The sequence below is a fragment of the Sipha flava genome, unplaced genomic scaffold, assembly GCF_003268045.1.
Source record: "Sipha flava isolate LNK unplaced genomic scaffold, YSA_version1 174_pilon_pilon, whole genome shotgun sequence".
In the NCBI taxonomy this organism is placed as follows: Eukaryota; Metazoa; Arthropoda; class Insecta; order Hemiptera; family Aphididae; genus Sipha; species Sipha flava.
Genome location: NW_020272000.1, coordinates 954,959 through 975,863, shown reverse-complemented (window position 1 = coordinate 975,863; position 20,905 = coordinate 954,959). Strand labels below are relative to the sequence as shown.

The window sequence follows — 20,905 nt, the reverse complement described above, 5'->3', positions numbered from 1 at the left end:
CTCGTAAATGATTTTTTCGACGAACTTTTGTTTTTTTTTTCGATCTTGGTGTAGTAAAATGACTTTGAGCTTTAATTTGCCTTTCACATTGTGTAATGGTTAGTAAGGTCAATAACCTTAAATATTTTTGGATGAGTAATATTGAATTCTTTGTTGAATATACTCTGGAACGCTTCACATCCATTTGTGGTCAAAGAAAGAGAAGATGAACACTCAACCCATATTACAGGAGGGAAATGACTATCTAACAGTATATAATTTTCAAATATATAGCTAAAAACTTTATATTTTGGTTTGATAGCCATTAAATCATTTGTGAAACAATCTAAGACTTCTGATGGTGGTAGGTAAGGAAGATCAAATGTTTTAGTGCTCTTCCGATTCCAGAATCTTAGTCTCTGAATTCTGAAGTAAGTTCCACTGACTGAATCATCCACCACCAACTTTGACCCAAATGGAATCTACATCCCTTTATGTTTATCGATGGCCACGTTTTTCGTAATGCAGAGTGAATAGATTTTTCAAAATCTACGAAAACAACTTCTGGATGTAAGTGATCACACAACGCTGAAAAAGCTTTTCCGTAGATTACTAAGGTTTTATCTGATAAAAAATAGTAAGTAAGGGGAAGATAATGTCCGTAATGTAAAACATGAATGGTAAACATCAGATAAAATAATTATGGACAGTACTTGAAAGTGTCATCAACATAAATACAGCGGTTTTCCTTAATAATATTCTAGTTGTTGTTACATGTAATAATGACAATATTTGACGCTTAATCATTAGGAAATAAAAAATTCTCACCCGCCAAAGTTTTAATAAAAATTTTGTCTAAACTATCTTGAGCTTCTACTGATAATTTAGGTAGTTGAACGAACACATATACCTACAGATTTACAAATAGTGTTGATATCTTGTGCCGTCAACATATTTAAATCGTTTAGTTCAAGTTGACTTCGGAGAAGTTTCGCTAACTTTTAGTGCGCATTTTCTTGAGCTTTTACGTTTTAATCTATTACTTATCTCCCTCCTTCTTATAACATTGTCATCTAGATGTGAGTGGTTGTGTTCCAGATGTTCATCATAAATTTCGCCAATACTGTTTTACTCGGTGTCACTCGATTGCGTCCGGCTTACCTTTTTCCATCAAAAAAACTTAAAATAAGATTCAATCACGCGTTGTACATTTCTAGCTCTTTATATCACCAGAGTTTTTTATGAAAAGAAAACCAAACATTTTCTACCAATTTTTTTTCACGGATTTCATTAGATATGTTAGAAAAATAATAAAAATAAATTGACGCATACAACAATGGTGAATATCATAAATATATTAAAATCTGAACAAACTGTACAAGCTAATATGATTGTGTGCCATATCGCATACCTATCCGATTAAATTGTGTAAGCAAAATTCTTATCGACAAATTATCAACATTATATTGTTAATATTTCCAATTAGCTATAGCTTAAGGTTTTGGTTTTGTCGATATTATCAATATATCCAATATTTTCGGTATTCCGTTTTATAAATTTTAAATTTAAAAATATGATACATAGGAACAGTATATACTATATAACAACAGCATTACGAGGAGCGTAATAACATCTTGTAGTTATTATGTAGGTTGTTCTGGAAGACAGGCATGCATATGTCCAATAATTATTGTAGTGTTTACAATTATACAATTATACTTGTTTGTACATATTTTTTCAATGAAATCCGTTTGGAATTTACCCGTGGGTCTATTCTTGAAATCATTCGAATTGGATCCGTATACGGAAATCGCGGTTTCGACACGAATTTTCACATGATCCGACTAATTTGTATTTTTGAAATATTTCCTTATACGAATACTTTCGGTTATGTGGAAAAGTTCTGCACGATACATCCGAATGGGAGTAGGGCATTCGGAAACGTATTTCTGTATACAAATAAACATAATATAATATATTTATTTATTTATCTATTTATTTAATCATTTAATTTTAATTATGAAGTATTTATGTGGTAGTTATCATAATGTTTTTATTACGTTTCAAATAACTATAATTTTCCATTTTTCACTATATCTATATACTTAATTCAATAATGTGATTGAGCTAGAATTGATTATTTTTGTTTATTAATAATGTATAGCAAATTAAAATTTAGGAAGGCAAATCACAAAATATTTGTTGAAAATTTGATATTTGATTGAAGTGATTTTACTAATAAAATGTCATTTTAATTAAGTATGTACCATTTTATCCTCATATTACTATCTAGTCTGAAATTGAAATATATACTAATAACTATAATAATAAATAAATGCTTTGTAATACATTGCTATTTAATGATAATAAATACAAGCTTTAGTTAAAATCGATTATAGGTTAGTTATAACTTTATAAGCCTATAAATTCAATTTTTGTATTGTACATGAGTAATTTAAACGAACGTTTTATCATGAACCATGATTTATATTTATGACTCTTGGTCATTTTGTGATTGTTATCGTATTTTTCTATCAATGTATCAATGTATTCAATCAATCAATTTATTTAAAGTATATAATACTTAAATTAGTACTTTTATTTATTAGTATTTATCTAAGTATTACCTAAGTGATAAAATTATAGAATATAATTTTAAAATGTCGTATGTGATAAGTTCAAAATCAGAGTAAGTGTTATAACTCAAAATTCAAAATTGAAATTAGAAAAATGTTCACAATAAATATTACAATAACAAAAAAAACAGCTGTTTTCTTTATTTCAATGAAATATACAATAGTATTGTACATTTTTTTTTAGTATTACCAATCTTATATACGAAAGATAAAAATCATATGAAAATATTTCCGGTTATGTGGAGTTTTTCCTGTATACGGACAGTTTTATTTCAGGAATACAATTTTACGTCCGTACACGGAAACTAATCGTGTGGATTGTTCGTATACGGACCCGATTCGAATGATTTCAAAAATAGACCCCCTTTTTATGGGTCTGTTCCTATTCTATTCCTATTCCTAGGTCTATAACCTGTTCGTAAAACCTTTTTAGACGGAAACTGTTTAGGATCCGACAAAAATAAATGTAGTAAATAATACACTTGACTAGTTGTTATTAATTCATATTTAATTATTAAGGACTAACACTATTTTATTAGTAGTCAACCAAGAAATGAAAATATACATAACTATTTTTAGGTTATGAGTGAAATGAGAAATGTAAATGTCTTATCATGATGTGTGTGTTTTTTTTTTTTTGTGCTTGTGTTCACGATTTTGACCAGAAGGGGTGCACTAATAACCAGCAAAAAATATTAAAGACAAGGAAAATGAGTTCTACTCAGGGGCGTAATTAGGGGTGATTAAGGGTATGGATCCCCCCCAAAACTTTTTTTATGTAATTTTTATTTATTTATTATATTGTGATAATATGATTATTATCATTATTATTATTATTATTACGATAACTATTATTATTATTATTACGATAACTATTATTATTATTATTATTATTATTATTATTATTAAAATTTAAATTATTAAAAAAAATTTTCTGGTGGGGTGGGGGGGTTACTGTATGAGGTGTACAGATTTTGCTAAGACCTATAATCCCCCCCTAAACCAAATTCCTAATTACGCCACTGGTTCTACTTGAGGTACTTTAAGATATCACATTTTGAATTTATCAACAGTTTTCCAAATAATTAAGAAAAACAGGGGAAAAAGTGAAAAGAACTTAAAATTTTAACCAATATTTGAACTTTCATTACTACTTATTGCATACTATTTTGTCACACGCTAATTATTTTTTTTTTTTTGGATACTGTATACAATTTTTGGCAGAAGAATTACTACAATAATAGAAATTAAAAAAAAAAAAATGTAATGACGTCTAGTAAGTTTTCTAAAAGAAGTCATTTTACGAATTCCCCAATAGTTTTTATAATAATCTCAAAATAACTCCACGAAAATAATAAAAATACGAAAAAATGCATGTTACACTAGTTTTTGACCATCTGATAATACCGTGTCAGAGACATAAATACTAAAAGAGTTATTCGCAGATGGGTTTGCGGATGCTAAGTTGGTTGTAGACATCTGGTAATTATACCTAAGACAGTCTGGAATACTACTAAAGATTTTTTTAAGGAATTTCATACTTTTAAAAGGATTTTAAGATTGTAAGAACATTGATTAAATCAATAGTAAAAATACTAATTTCAAAATTAGATAATATCGAAAGCGACAGACCGCAATTAAGTAGGTATGTAAGTTTCTTACAAAGGTTCAAAAACTCCAGATAGTCATCATAAGAACCACTAAATTTATATTGTTTATGATTATAAATTTCTGGTTTCCTTATTAGGTGAATATTAAATACAAATTTTTGTTTTTGGTACAAATATGCCAAAAGAATAGTTTAAGATTTCATAAAACTTAGAAACTATATCTCTCAAGGATAAATTATTTTCTAGATTGATATCAAAATAGTAGATAGAAAATTTAAAACTCTAATAAAATCAAATTTCTTGAAATTAAATAGTGGATATTTAGTGTGAATATTTATAGGGAAAATTAAAAATTTTATATAATTTCAATTATTATACGGTGATTGCATTTTTAATTTTTCATTATTTTCAGTAGTAAAAACTCGTCCTCAGAAACAAACAAATTTAAAGAAGTTTAAATCATCAAATTTTAATTTTAATACAATTTATAAAGTTTATGAGATAGCGAAATAAATAATTATACAAATAGGTATAATATATTGTATAATTCATAAGTTATAATTATAAATATAATACTAACCATTAGACACCTGTACATTGTTCACTCGTTCAAGAATCAATTAGGTGTATATTTTTTTCTCTCTTTCCGTCTTTCGTTCCTTTCTTCAAATTTTTTTTTTTTTTTTATTGCCCACGAGTGTCTATATCTGAACCGAGGTTCAGCGTTTTGCCGCAGAATAATATGCCGACGTGTTCGGAGGTTTTTTTTTGTAACCTACCACGGTTTGAGTTCAAGGTTTTGTTTATTGACTATTGTACTCAATGAGATACTGATTTCTGTAATATATATACACTAGAAAATGCGTTTTTTTTTCTACGTTAGTTTTTTTATAGGACGGACGAATCACAATATGTTTGTTATACGATTATTATAATATAATATGTTAAACATCGCGTCAATGTAATTACGACACGATGCTTACGCGTGTCGTGAGTTCGATTTTGTTTTGTATTCCGAGTGTTTAACTGTTACTTTAAACGACTTTCTAATCTTAACATATATAATATACACTGAATCGCGACTACACACAGTCAACGTTTTAAAGGAATCGTAGATGCATTATATTTATTTTATTCCGCGCAATCAATCATATAAACTTTTTTTTAGGCTCCTAAAAGTTGACCAATGAATTACATAAAAGTGGTTGCATGATTTTAAACAAAAGATAATAACGGAGATATACATCCTTAAATAATACTATACTGAAGACGGGATGACAAGACTATTAAGTGGTTATGTCATCACACTTAATAGACATAAAAAAGATAAGTAATATTTGTACTACATTTTTATTCAAATTTACAATGGATATTATTCAGTATTTTTAATCGAAATCGAATTCATTGGTATAAAGATTTTATATTGTATGTTTTGTTTTGTGTGTTTTATATTGGTTTAATTGTATTTTAAATCACTATAATTGACATTATATTCGACATTAGGCACCCAAAACAATTTAACTTAATTGCATTATGTTAAGGACATAATCATTGATTAATATTTATATTTTTATTTTGTTTTAACATTAGTTTTTTTTATATATTTAGTTTATATTAGTATTTCAATAGTTATGGTATAATCTTATAATCATTTAAGATAGTTTGACAGAGTATTTTATATCAAAAATTAGTGTTTTTTTGTTTTGAATCGTATGCCACTTTATTTCACTCTGTATCTTTTTCTTACTAAGCGATATAAAAATTGTTTAAATTGTTACAGATCAATATTCATTTAATATAGATTTCCTAAATCATGTTATTTTGGATAATATTAAACATTTTTTTAAAGATTGAAGAAATAAAAACATTTGAATTTTCCATTTTGTCTTGGTTGAGAAGAAAAACTGTTTTGAGTACAGTTTGAGTAGTGATTTATTTTTTATCATATTAAGAGTAGTGATTTAATTTTTATCATATTATTTAGTACTTATAGTATATTGCAATAGTTTATCTGTCATAACTTTAGGGGGGGGGACGAATAAAAGTCTACTCGAGAAAGACGGGCGATATATATTTTTAACCCCATTTCAAAAAAATCCTAGATGTGGTGCCCTGGAAGTTGAAACAACATTTATTACACCTAATATAATAATGTACTTATTTATTTTTTAAACTTAAATAACACATATCATTTTTAAAAGCTTCTTACAAATGTTAAAATCTCATAAACATAAAATAACTGTACAACATACATTAGGTACTAGAAAACAATATTTATTTAAAATAATAATCAATAATAAGTAATTTTACTAAATTATAAATTCTAAGTTTCTTTGTAATTTTATTTTAGTAAATACCTACTTATAAAAGAAATTGAGAGGGGATCACCCCTATCACTTCTCCCCTCTTAATATTCGTCACTGGTTATTATTTAGTTATTACTATAGTACGTAGTTTATAACTATAGCTGTGTTAGACTAAGTAAGTAAATTTGATGAACAAAAATATAATTTATCTGTACAACGTGAATGTTTTATTTTGAAATAACTTAATTGTTTATTAATATAAGGAATACAAGAAAAAATTAACATCACAAATAAATAATATATCATTAATTAAATTTATCGTATAACAACAATATAAAAGTTACAGAATTCAAAAATTATTTTCAAGATAAGACAAGGTCATTAATTATAATTATTTTAATATTAAAAATACATTCATAATATTGTGATGCTAAAGCGTTATTTTGAAATGATGATACACCAAATTATAAACACGCTTATTAGTGTAAATTTTTTCGCAAAGTACAATGTGCTTATAAGAATTTTATTAGTAACGAATATTATAATATCAAATACAGTAAAAAAAAAAAAAAAATTATAAATCGTATAATTACTTAATTATTATTTTTTTTTCTCATATTGGACGGATATTATTGTTTTGAGTTAAAAAATAAACAATTTAGCACATTTCAACGGGTTTAGGATGTAAATGTTTGCATATAACAATTCCTAAATTATTTTTAGCATCGTATTGTTCAGTTTCATTGTATATCTAAGACAAAAATAATGAATATGATAAATAAAATTATTATTGATATTTGGATTTAATTTTACATATATATAAAATTTTAATTAATAAAAAAAAATCTTTTATACTTACTCCATTAAATGTAATAGAAGGTATCGGAGTTAATTTTGGTATAACTCTCTGTGTTAGATAACTATAACGAATCATTAAAGAATCACTGAATTCTCTATTCATAAAACATTTTTTTATTTTACTGTAATAGTTATATAAGCCCAACTTTCTGGTACACTAAAATTAAAAATGTAACATATGCCATATTATTATTGTAAATTGTAATTTGTAAAATAACTGTAATAAGTGTTATAAATTATTTAATAACTCACGATTTAATGGCTTTTACATTTTCAACGAATGGCACTTTTACCTATTATTGAGTCATAATATTAATACCTAACAATATAAGTTATCTTGCTCTAAATATTTATTGAGTTCAACTGTTCTGAAAAAACTGCAACCTACGTTATTTATGGATTATATTATGATATTTATATTAAATTATTGACGAATAATAGAGTATTATAGTATATTATTTTTTTAATAAACAACTTGTGAAATTATTTTGTTATACTTCATGTGGTTACCACCGAGTTAATAACGAATATCATTGGTATTATTATTAATTTATACAGTTTGTTGCAGAAGTGACGAAAATTAAAACTTTTTGAAATTTGATAAAAAAATATTAATTTTTTTTTTTACAATGGAATTAAGCCCGACAACATTTCTATATGTATACGAATTGCAGTAATACACTTTATACGTATAATAATTTTTAAAACTGAACAGTTTTATTACTATTATATCTTAATAAACCATCATTTTACACACTACATTCGTGTGACAATATGGATATTAAGGAGACTATTTATACATCTCTCTTACGGTATTAATATGAACATAGTTATACATTTAAAACTCCATGCTGTAATAAGATTAAATAGGTAAAATAATATTTGAATTACTATGATTCTATAGTTTGTTCTTTGTTGATGTATTTTCGCTTACAATAAATGAATAAATAATTTTTCATAAGTTCTAATAAATCAGCAATTATAATTGAACATAATGAAGTGTTATTTATTTATTAACTTAAAATTTCAAACATAAAGTTCATTAGCCTACAATAGTTTAAGTTTTCGCAAAAATGATTACATCTAAGGACTTTTATATTATATAGTCGATTTTTGAGTTATCTATGGAGTGTAATCTGAATGTTTGATTTAAATGTGAGACCGACAATCTTGAGGTTGGAAGAAAGGATACAGGATCACGATTATTGATGGTCAGTGACGGTGGCAACCAAAACATTTGCAGAAATATGATGACACATACGAAGAAGTTAGTAGGTGGGACATTTTAAAAATATATGTTTCATAAACAGTACACAAAGACACAATTTACATATGGGTTCCTTATATATTTGGAGTGTATATGTGAGTCTTGTATATCCTATGCGTATTCTGGTCATCATGATGTTTTATATTTTACAAAATAATTATATCATAATGAATGATTCAAATTTAAATTGAATATTTCATAGAGCTTTTAATTTTCATCAGAATCACTCGAACTTATAAAGGATTTACTAAATGTAAGTGTAAGAAATCTTGATTGGATTAATTGGTAAACAAAAATAAATTATTATGTATTTTATGAATATACCTTATAAATTAATATAAAATATAAAAATTGGAAAATCCATACTTTTATAGAATATGTAAATGGGTTCATCCGTACATTAAATTTTTTTTTTTAATTTGTTTCATTATTTTCGGAACAACATTGATGACAACACTAATGAAGTTAGTGATCAACTAAGTCTTATTAATTATTACTTTATTAAATTATCCAAGCATCATATTAAGTTATTAGAAAAGAAAAAAATGAATTCTCTTAGTCCTTACTTGATATCCCGAATGAATTTCATTTGTAGAATTCATATAACACACCAAATAACTAGCTAGTAACGGTCGTTTGGATAGTAACACTTGTATACTGCATACTTGCCATTTATTTTTCATACATTCATTAAGTCCGTTTTGACATTTAAAAAACCATCTTCCATCAAATAATTTTTTCTGAAATTTATATTATATTTTATTAGATTAACTCTATTATTTCATATTTTTGAGACTAATTCTTAAATTTCACGAAATGTATAATAACTAATTAAATATTTAAATATATTTAAATTCAATCACATTAAGTTTTGTCACATTAAGTTCACATTTATTTTTAAAATCGAGTAAAATATTTAATACATCGTTCATTATATTATGTTTATAATTTTATAATACGTCTATTTAATTTGCTATACTTACTTCAGTATTTCCAAAAGGTATAAAATAAAAGTTTACATATTTATGAAATTTCACTAAATTTGGTCCTATTTGATTTTTAAACAGACTGATGCAATCTGTGCATAAGCTACTGTAATAAATTGACACTGTTATTTTCTAAAAATAAACAAAATTAATTTAATATTTGACTGAAATTATAAATATTTGTTTAACTTACGGGAACAGCATTTTGATTTTCAACAAGTGGAAAATCGTATGAAGGTTTTAAAGAAACCTTTTTGGTACCCACTACATCTACGGAACAAGTGATAGCCACAATCACTAATAATAAAATTATTGACAATATGGAACTTGTGATCATTTTTAAGATAGGTATATAATTTATAATATATAATATAAGTACCTATAGCTATAACTAACAGTTTTGAAATGATCGCATTTTAGTTTTTGCTTTATGCTATATTCATACGTTCCTTGTTGGTTTATCAGCTACAAATAATTATTTATACATATAGGCGTTATGAGACATTGTACTTTAAATGATATATATTTGTTTAGTATATAGCAATATACCGTATGTAGAAACTCTCGTGTAGCATAATCGGATGATATTTTATCTCAAATATTAATTTAATTGATCAAAAAAAGAAAATTATTGTTAGATAAAATAAAAAATAATTATTAAATGAGTAATCAAGTTTGTAATTAATTAATTTACTTGAGTTATACTGGATTTTAAAATTCAATAAGCCTATATTAATTATATATAACAAATTGTAATCAAAGTGATGGCTAAAAGAAGTTTTATTGACATTTAATAGATTGAAAATTAAATTCAAAACTTTGGTAAACACACTTGGTTGTAGAATAATAATGTCACAGACTTAAAAGAAATGTCGACACATGCTCAATATAATGATTTGCCATTCAGGCATAACATTCAAGTACTTGAACAAGTTTTTTTTTCGATATTTAATTTTATGTAGAGTAATAATTATTTAACGTATTTTACTTTTTAACATCAAGAAGTGTAATTGTTGAACTATATTATACTTATTGAACGAACACATTTAAAATTATATAAGGAAAATGTTTAATACTCGTGAAAAAATTATAATTCAAAGACATCGACCTACGTTTGGACCAAAGAGTCCCAAGTATAAATCTACATGGATTCCTACGGGTAGCTACTTACGTGAGTTTTCGTCAATTACAAGCTTACACGGTATCATGTACTTGGGTGAACCTAAAAGACCTCTATTAGAAAGGTGAGTGTACTTATACCAATATTGTCATTTTATGTAACAGATTTGAATTAACTAGGATTATTTTTATAATATTAAGTATTTAGATCATACAATTATATAACTCTTAAAACCAGTTTTCTATATAATCTGCAACTGATAAGATTTTGAGATTAATAATTTTTTTATTTTCACATTTTACAAACCAATTAAAATAAAAAATCGATTTTAAACTTAAGAAGAATCAGGAAGGAAAATAATTTTACAAAACATAAATAATTATTAATTATTTTATTAACCTATAAGTTAATCTATATAGGTATTTCAAATCGTAAACCGTTTTCAAATCTATTTGTTTAGAAAATAATACATATTATTATATATTAATATAGATGATAATTAGTTGGAAAAATCAATGACGTTTTGCTAATGATAAGATCAAATTATGTGGTTCGACGTGTTTTATAGCTACTTATGACAAATAAAGTTTTGGGAGCTTAAAATTGTTGAATTTTCTGATTAATAGCAAAGTTCGAACGATTTAATTAATGGTCTAACGAGTAGTATAAATTTTCACCTAATCGCTATTTTTGGAATTCTAAATATTAAATACAGATACAAATTTACATTTTTTTACGTTTTTACTTTTGTGCCTAAACCTAGTTGTAATCATAAGCGTGCGCACATGGTATGCCACATATGCCGTGGCGCACCCTGTAACCCGTGTTTTTTTTACGACTTATTCGTTCGAGGACTTTGTTTGAATTTTAAGCTACAAATATTAAAATTAGATTAAAAAAAATTAGGATATCCATTAAAAATATCAAAATTCTAACCTATGGGTTAACCCAAATTTGTCCTTTTTTTATGAGGGAGGGTTAGGTGAGATTTGGTAATTCTCGTATAAAAGAAAGTGACCAAATATTCCTCATGGTACACCTCATACAAAATTCCTGTACACGCCTATGGTTGTAGCATAATATAAATTTATATATTTTGTCAATTTCCTAGGATTTTCTGGTGCGGTGTTATGTCTTTGGTAATAACTCTATGTGGTTTACAAATATATCAACTTTTTAATAACTGGTTGAGTAGTAGAACGATATTGGCATTGGACAATAATAAATATAACATATGGAATCTACCATTTCCGGCTATAACATTTTGTAGTGATATTCAGCTTCGGAATATTAGCAACAAATCACTTAAAGATGATGTATTCAACAAGTAATAATTGTCATTAATAATTCACAATACTTTGAAAAATTGAAAGTATTATAATTGCATAATTTTAGAGAACTCGAGGATGCAATAAATATATTATGTCACGAATTCGATTTTGATAGGGATGTGACTTTAAAGTATATCGATCCAAAAATTTGGCAGTATTTAATTCAGGTAAGGTAAAGTATTCCTGGGTTCTGATAAGATGTGTTATCTAAATTATTTATACGAAAAAAACTAACTTTTCACTGTTGATTATCATTATTTTAGTTTATATTTAAATAAAATATGAATTAAAAATCCGTTATTTTTTTCAAGTTATGAAAAAATCAATGAACTATTCATCTCAGACAATTGTTAAAAATGTTAAATTAGTTAAAAGTAGATTGATTAATATTATAAATATTATAAACAAATAAATAAAAATGAATTTGAATTTAAAAAATATTGATGCAAAACATAAAAAGTTTATCACATGGTAATAACCTTTGATTTAATAGTAGAGCTCTTAAAACACGTGTCACGGAATTCACGTGTACACGTGAAATACATGTTTATCCAATATATATATCCATTTTTACAATGGTAAAATTAGTAATTTTATGTTATACACTTGAAGTTTTAATAAAATATTAATAGTACAGTATTAAGTTAAGGATATACGTTTTTATTTTGAATTTTACACGTGACACGTGACACGTGAATTCCGTGAATTCACGTGTATTAAGAGCTCTATTTAATAGCAAAAAATGAACTACCTATTCTAATAGTATTCGAGATTCAACTATCAAACATTAGATTTTTTCATCAATAAATCATACGTAACTCAATATACATATATTAATATAATATTAAATTAATCAATCATCCTATTATAGGTTTTACTAAGTTTTTTAAAATTATCTTTATAAAATGATTCCTACACATGTATAATAAGTACAATTAAATTTTATTTCGTGAATTAGTTTTGATTTTATTTAAGTACTCTTATTTTATTTTAATCAATATTATCGGGGCTTGGAAAAAAAAAAAAAAAACAATTTCTAAAGATGTTTAATTTATTTATAATATGTTGTATTCGAACACCAAGTACCACAAAGTAATGTGTACGGAAATCGTTTCGACGTTGTATTGGATACACGATGAAATACAATCACCCTGTAATTTTATTCAACCGATAATAACATCGTTTGGTCTTTGTTATTCAATAAATATGGTACCTCTCCGTCACTTATTCAACGACAAGTATCTACAAACGTAATACAGAATCAATTGTAGTATTAATTAAACAATTCGATTAACACGTTTATAAAATTCCACATAACAGCATGTCTAGTTTTAATCTCACTCAAACGGATATCATAGATAAGAACAATGAAACTAAATGGACTCCCGAAATGGGTTATAGTCAAAATTCTACTTCGTTCGACATACCGTGGAGAGTTACGGGCGACACCGTCGAAAATGCCGTTCGAGTACTTTTTACGTTAAACAATAAGAATTCTGAAGACAACTGTCCGAAATCAGATTCTGGGCTGACGGTAACAAAATTATTTATTTGATAACTAGTGTTTTATAGAAATATTTCAAGGTAAATAGTATCTTATTTAAGTTATAATAATTGCCAGCGTAATACGTATGTTTAAGAAGAAAAAAAAATGACCCAACAAATAAATAAAGTATTTGAAATTGTTAATAAATAGTAAACTGTATAAACATACCCTGACCTGAATCGTAATATTATTACAGTTAATTCTACACAACCCAGCAGAAGTGCCAATTGGTATTCAACCTACAGCATACGTTAAAGGAAATACCATGTTGTCCATTTCGTTGTCCGTAACTCTATTCCGTACATCACCAAAAATCAATACATGGGAACCAAATCTTCGGCATTGTTATTTTCAACACGAGAAAAAATTGAAATTTTTTAAAATATATACACTTCAACATTGTGAAATTGAGTGTAGAGCCAACATTACCTACAATCAATGTGGCTGTAACGCTTACTATCAGCCTAGTAAGAATTACATTTTACAATATTAATTCATAATGTATAATGAATTGTAAATGTGTATTACATAATTATGATTATTGATACTATTTGTACAACTAGCATAGATAAAATATATATCCTTATGAAACTGCTGTAGTTTTAGATGAATACCTAATTAATAATTAACAGTAAATTATGTTAAAAGTCATGTACATGAGTAGTAAAAATGTGTATCCAATGGTGACGCAAAGTTTATTTTTCCAATTAATTACAAGTATTGAATAACAAACCCTAACCCCGACCCAACCCAAAATATGCATTGTAATTTAAATATAATATAGATAAAGTATAAATTAAATTATGTCCATTTGAAATATTGTAAATAACTTTTGTCACATGATACCAATTACCCAGCCACCCATTTTGGTAATGAAGCAGCTGCTTCAAAAAAAATTAACATCTTAGTGTTATAGTGTGTACATTGTATATTTGTTATATAAAATAATTACGCAGGAGATCCAGAGGTTCCGGTATGTGGCACAAGCAAATTTGATTGCATCAGAGAATCGTCAACCATAAGTGAACTTTAAATTTGATCAAATTATGATTTACTACGTGTACCTATAATTATAAACATATTTCAGATTACTCAATATTTGACAAAGAAGTGAAGACGTCAAATAATATGGAGAGCTGTAAATGTTTGCCACCTTGTATGGACATCCGATATCAACATAATACTGTGGAATTTTCAAGAAATTGGACTACCAACTCTACAGTTAAAAAACCGTAATAGTAAAAATGATTGTAAAAAATCTAATAATAATATTATATTATAAATATATTTTTTCATAACTTTGATTTTATACAGGAAACTTACTGAAAATACAGCTGTGGTAACCATGTACTTTAATAAGAAAACTGTCGTTGACATTCAAAAAACTCCATTGATGCCATTCAATGATCTCTTAGGTAGTTTTTAAAAATATACAAGATTATATTATTTTATAAATATTTGAAATTATATCATAGGTAATATAGGAGGCTTATTTGGGTTATTTCTTGGCTGCAGCATAGTAAGTTTCTTTGAGATTATATATTTTTTTGTTATACGATTTTATTTTAACCGACGAAATCAAAACAAGGCGAAATCAAAGGTAATTCCACATTTTATTATTGAATGATAACGGAAAAATCATAATATTATTAATAAAACTATAAAAATATTATAATGCTCGGATTTCAATTTACTATCTAATAATGCACTTACACGAGTACAATAATATTAAACAAATTATAATGTCACACATTACTGTAACCCACTAAATGTTATATTATGAATTAAAAAATAAGTTTTAAATCATGTTATGTAGTATACCAATGTATTATAGAGAAATAATTTGTTTAATAAGCATGTATGTATTCTAATATTACTGTTATAACAGTATATATAACAAAATAATCAAACACGCTAATTATTTTAAAAGATTTGTCTTAATATAATTTTTTTCGAAAATTGCAAACAAATTGTTGTGCATTTTAATTTGTTGTAATTAGAACAATTATACATTTATGGTTTAAATTACACACGAAAAATACAAATATAATAACATAATTTCTTCGATCTGTATTATATTTTTTATTTTAAAGTTGAACTAAACTTCATTTTAACAGTGGCAGCTTTAGGGAGGTCCAAGGGGTCTGACTAATCTGGAAGATAACCTAAACGGACCTTCCACAGAAAAAATTTAAAAAACCGTTACTGTAGATTTAGGTATAATTTAGAATATGATCTAACTATAAAGGATTGTTAATCATTCATTAAAACAGCAGTATAATAACAAATACAATAATAAAATGCATTCACTTGGCGGCATAACGTTACAGTTATGACCAAGGTTTATCGTAAAGACAGTAGATTTAATCTCTTGTATTCATAGATAAAAATTGAATTCTTATTAATTTTTTAATCATAATTTCTAATCATTTCGGGAGAAAAAAATGTCAAATGTTATCTACCATATATGTTATAAGCTCATAGACATATAGAATTAAAAATTCGAATCATAGTATTTTTTATGAACTGCACAATTTAATTTAGTACCTACTGCACATTTTATATACAACTGCACGTTAACGCAAACTTTGGAACGATTATACAATTCTCCTATTCTCAATATTTCTACTTATCAGGTTATTTCTTTGTTACGAAGAAATTAAGAAAAACGAGCCAGGGTTATTTTATTGTTATTGAGATACTGAAATTATATAATTTCTACACATTTATTAATCCCTCTAACACTCTATGATGTTTCTTATGGAGTATTATGAGAGGGATCAATTAATGCATCGTCGAATGGTCACGTAACAAATATGTGGATGTACGATTAGGTTACGAGCTTAGGTTCAGAGAGTATGAAGTAATGATTTGTATTTTTTAAAACATTTATTCAGCTGTAAACATGAAGAAATACATTTTTATATTCCATATTCAGAAGAAAATTCGCATCTTTTAGTTAGTAAATTCACACATAAATTAAAAATAAATAAAGCGACTGTAGGACAGCTTACCAGCATTTTATTTTTTAATTTTTCCAAATTTTACTATCCCAATTTTTTTTTTTTTTTTATTGCAGTATTTTAAGTTCAAATTTAACATTTAAAAATTATAATAATATAGATCATTGTAAAGGTAATACACTAAGGAGGAACGTATTTAAAAATGGAATAGAACTACAATTAAACGTAATACACAGGGTATAATAAATTAAGATATTAGAGATAAAAATTATGCCGATAAACTGGCAATATTTATTTTAGTAGTACACCATTATTTCAAAGTGGGTACGAAATACAAGTAGTTAATAACTGCAAATAAATTAATATTGAATACAAACACAAAAAATTTGTCAAAGGTTTGTTGTATTACATTATAAAATTGAAAATAAAATAAAATTTATTTGTTTTTCATGTTTTGATTTCCAACATTATTCTAGAATTTTTTGGTATGGTTCATCAAATTCGTATATCAAGTTTAGTTTTTATAATGATAAAAATCATTTTTTAATTATGAACGAAATCATAAATTAAAATAGAAGAGCTTTTCATATGTAAATGAATACTTGTATTATAAAAATTTGGGAAACCAATTTGGTTTTTTTTGGTTTGCTAAAAGTAGGGCTTTCACAAGTTATTCTGTTCAAATGATTCAGACATAACACAGGTACAACTAATAAATGTATAATATATATGATTTATAGGTATCTATGACATATATTAGATATGGCTGTATATCTATTATATATTTTCTAGATATCTAATTAGTTGCTTTTTTATTTGTTAAGGATATTTACTAGGATATCCATTAGATATCAAAGACGGTTGAATTGTAATATTTATTAGATATATTAAATATAGTTCACCAGCATTCGTCCAATAATTTTAATATGTAATAAATATCCATAAGATATTCATTGAAATTAATATACTTATTAGATTATTATATTATTATTATTAGAACACAAATTAAAAAGTTATGTATATTAAACCAAATCTTTATTTAATAATCAATACAATTATAGCAACAAATATGCAATCTAAAATATATAAACACAGGTATGTAATCAAACTTATTTCATATTCTTAACAATTAAAAAAAATAATAATAATATTTCCTATAGTAAAAAAAAATGAATAAAATAATAAATTGTACATCGACTAAATATAATACTTAATACTTGTGAATATATAATATTAACAGTAAAAAATATTAATACAAATATATAACAACATTTTCTTAATCAAATCAATGTATTTTCAAAAAAAAATATTCTAGAACGAGTGAGCATACTTTTTATTTTATATATCATTATTATTGTTTTTATTGCTATCATGAATTTTAGATCGTAATTCGTGGTATAATGGTACAAATACAATTTAAATATTAAAGTGATTATGATTTTATGAAGCAAAATGGTAAGATGGTATAATTGTGGTGATCTATTACAATTAGAGCTCCTTATTTCACGTGCATACGTTTTCACGTGTTCACGTGAAATAAAGGTTCAATTTTTATAACCCGTTGCTTAAAATTTCACGTGTATTTATAATTTTATTCACGTGAATTCGTGAATTATTTTATTCACGTGAATTTGTGAATTATTATGTTCACGCGAGAAAAAATATTTTCAAAATTATGAATACTTTTTGAAATAATGAGTGTTTTATGATAAAAGAATCACCCTGTATACATAGCATAGTGTGTGTGTGTGTGTGTGTGTGTATGTGTGCGCGCGCTGTGGTCGTTGAATGTGAAAATCGTTTATTAATAAATTGTTATACGGCAATAGTGCGATTTGGTGTGATTTTATCAGGCCTAAATAATATTATTATATTGTATATACAATGTCTCGACAGAATTTGATTATTTTATATTTGTATACATCGAGATTAATATTTAGGACATCGAGTATTTAAGAAAATTAACAATTGCCTATTTTATTTGAATAACTAATTAAAAGTATAATTTATTAATTACCTCTTTCATATAGATTCTTCTGGTGCTTTAATACCATGACAATTTTGTAAATGTCTTATTAAAGAACATGTCGTGCCGCCTACACATGAATATTCATTATTATTTTCACTGTCACATAAATCACAAAAGGCGCGATCACCTTCACGTTTGGCATAATCCCATACCCAACTTTTTCTTTTCACCATTTTGCGAGAAAACTTAAATTTTTTAATGAATACGATCACTTGCACGCAAACTAAAAGCGTCGTACACTAAAGTGTTTAATATCATATTATCATCAAGATATCGATATAGTCACTACCTCCTATCCAACTACCAGATAAGACACACGCAACGGGCACTACGAGTTCAATAAGTTCAATAAAGATAAATAAGCGCGAAGTTAATCAGTAAAATTGTAAACACATTTTCAAATAAAATATAACTAAATAAACAGTACATAAAATCGGTTTTTGTAATGCAATATATGACCACCGTGTAGGCATTATTAACAAAGTTAACAAAATCTTTTTGTTCTAAAAATGACTATTTTCTTTTACAATCAAGTTTTCGATAAATGCCTGTTCACGTGAATATACTAATTCACGTTTTCTCGTGAATATGATTACGATACGTGTTCACGTGATTAAGCTTTAGTTAATTCACGTGTATTAACCATACGTGATTTATTTTGTTTCATTCACGTGATCACGGTATACGTGGACACGTACATTCATATTTACGTACAAAAACGAGACTCCTAGTTACAATAGTTCCCATAGTTAAAAATAAAAATATATGTAGATGATACATGTATCTAATTGTGATGAGGTATCTAATATATGTACATTAACATCAATAATACGAAGTCCATTAGTTACGAAATATCAATGTCTAATGTATATCCATAATGTCTATTCTAGCTCATCTACCAATTACTTTCTGTGTATATAAAATAAATAACTATATAGTGTCAACAAATTACTAGATATTAAATGGGTATTTATGATGTCTAATATACATCTAATAGATATGTTATGTTATGTGGAAAACATGAGCTGAAATCAAACTTAAAATAAATTTATATCTCAACAATTATTTCTAGTACCTATAAAATGTCTATATATAATCATATTTATATAGCATTATTTACTTTTATAATGTAGGTTATTATAATATAATACCTTCTATATTATAGAAACATGATTATACTCGTATGTTCAAATGTTTAGAAACTGAATTATTATGAATTATCGGGAAAATTATATTAAAATCATAAATTATTGAGAAAAATAGAGTTGGGAGTAATAAATCAGCCTCCTAGGAAAATAAAACTAATAATTTCCAAAGTAAAAAATCATTTTACATGCTATTTTAACTTCACTAATATCAGTGTTTGGAAATTATGTGTTTATTTATGAAATTAACGCAAAAACTATTTTTCATTAATTTTATATAAAAAAAAAAAAAAAAAAAAAAAAAAAATCATAGTAGTATATTATTATTAATGATACCAAAAAATAATGAATATAATTTTTTTTTTTATTAGTTTCCCCTCTATAACACAGTTATGTAAGATAAAGCGCGTAAAAATAATATTTGATATCTAGGGATTCTCTGACCACACTGAACATATAATAAACAATTTATTTGTTTATTTATTTTTTATTTTTTTTAATAAACATGAACATAAAAGCATTTTTTTTTAATGAATGCTTTCCTTTTATTGGACAATGAACGTAAACTGAGTAATAATCTTTTTTTTCTAATATGGTGAGCCCAGGTAAGTTCTTTTGTATAGATGCATGCCTAAGTAGTGAGCGTTTGAGGCAATGGGAATGATGGAGTTGTTTAATGTTATAGGAGGAGAAATGCTTTTACGAAGAATGAATGTTACATGTAATGATTTGGAAGTATTAATTTTGACTCTCTATTTAGTATACCATGTAGATAGTAGGTTTAGGTGATTTGAAGATAATTTGAGGCACGAATAGGGTCATAATGGGTGGTGAAAATAGCTTTATCATCGGCGTATTTTGCTACATAAATGTTTGGAGTAGTTAATTGGTCGGCAGAAAAAATGTTGAACAGAACTGGAGATAGTATTGCTCATTGAGGGACTCCGGCAAGAATTGGAGATAATTCTGAAATTTCGGTACCCACTCGCGTGGCAAAGTGGCGGTTTTCAAGGTATGATTTAAGGAATAGAAAGTAAGGAGGAGGTAATATATTTTTTAATTTAAACAGGAGGCCAGGATGCCATTCGCAGTCGAACGCTTGTGCGACATCTAAGAATACGTGGAGCAA

General features: G+C 26.0%; 2 protein-coding genes and 1 long non-coding RNA gene across 3 annotated transcripts; 1 reads left to right on the top strand and 2 right to left on the bottom strand.

The window, feature by feature from the left end:
* Positions 1 to 7,119: 7,119 nt before the first annotated feature.
* Positions 7,120 to 10,078, bottom strand: LOC112680206 (gamma-interferon-inducible lysosomal thiol reductase-like). Its single transcript, XM_025550245.1, has 5 exons — positions 9,836 to 10,078; positions 9,640 to 9,774; positions 9,223 to 9,396; positions 7,391 to 7,546; positions 7,120 to 7,282 (listed from the first exon to the last, which is right to left on the bottom strand). Exons 1-5 carry the CDS (start codon positions 9,977 to 9,979, stop codon positions 7,190 to 7,192), a joined length of 702 nt encoding a protein of 233 aa, XP_025406030.1. The 5' UTR covers positions 9,980 to 10,078; the 3' UTR covers positions 7,120 to 7,189.
* Positions 10,079 to 10,681: 603 nt separating this feature from the next.
* On the top strand, positions 10,682 to 15,397 carry LOC112680204 (pickpocket protein 28-like). The gene is made up of 10 exons (XM_025550241.1): positions 10,682 to 10,886; positions 11,874 to 12,089; positions 12,158 to 12,260; positions 13,177 to 13,343; positions 13,414 to 13,627; positions 13,836 to 14,106; positions 14,596 to 14,661; positions 14,727 to 14,871; positions 14,954 to 15,054; positions 15,115 to 15,397. Exons 1-10 carry the CDS (start codon positions 10,708 to 10,710, stop codon positions 15,264 to 15,266), a joined length of 1,614 nt encoding a protein of 537 aa, XP_025406026.1. The 5' UTR covers positions 10,682 to 10,707; the 3' UTR covers positions 15,267 to 15,397.
* Positions 14,550 to 19,672, bottom strand: LOC112680208. The gene is made up of 2 exons (XR_003148287.1): positions 18,620 to 19,672; positions 14,550 to 14,703 (listed from the first exon to the last, which is right to left on the bottom strand). It is a non-coding gene; the product is annotated as an uncharacterized LOC112680208 (long non-coding RNA).
* Between the last annotated feature and the right edge of the window lie 1,233 nt (positions 19,673 to 20,905).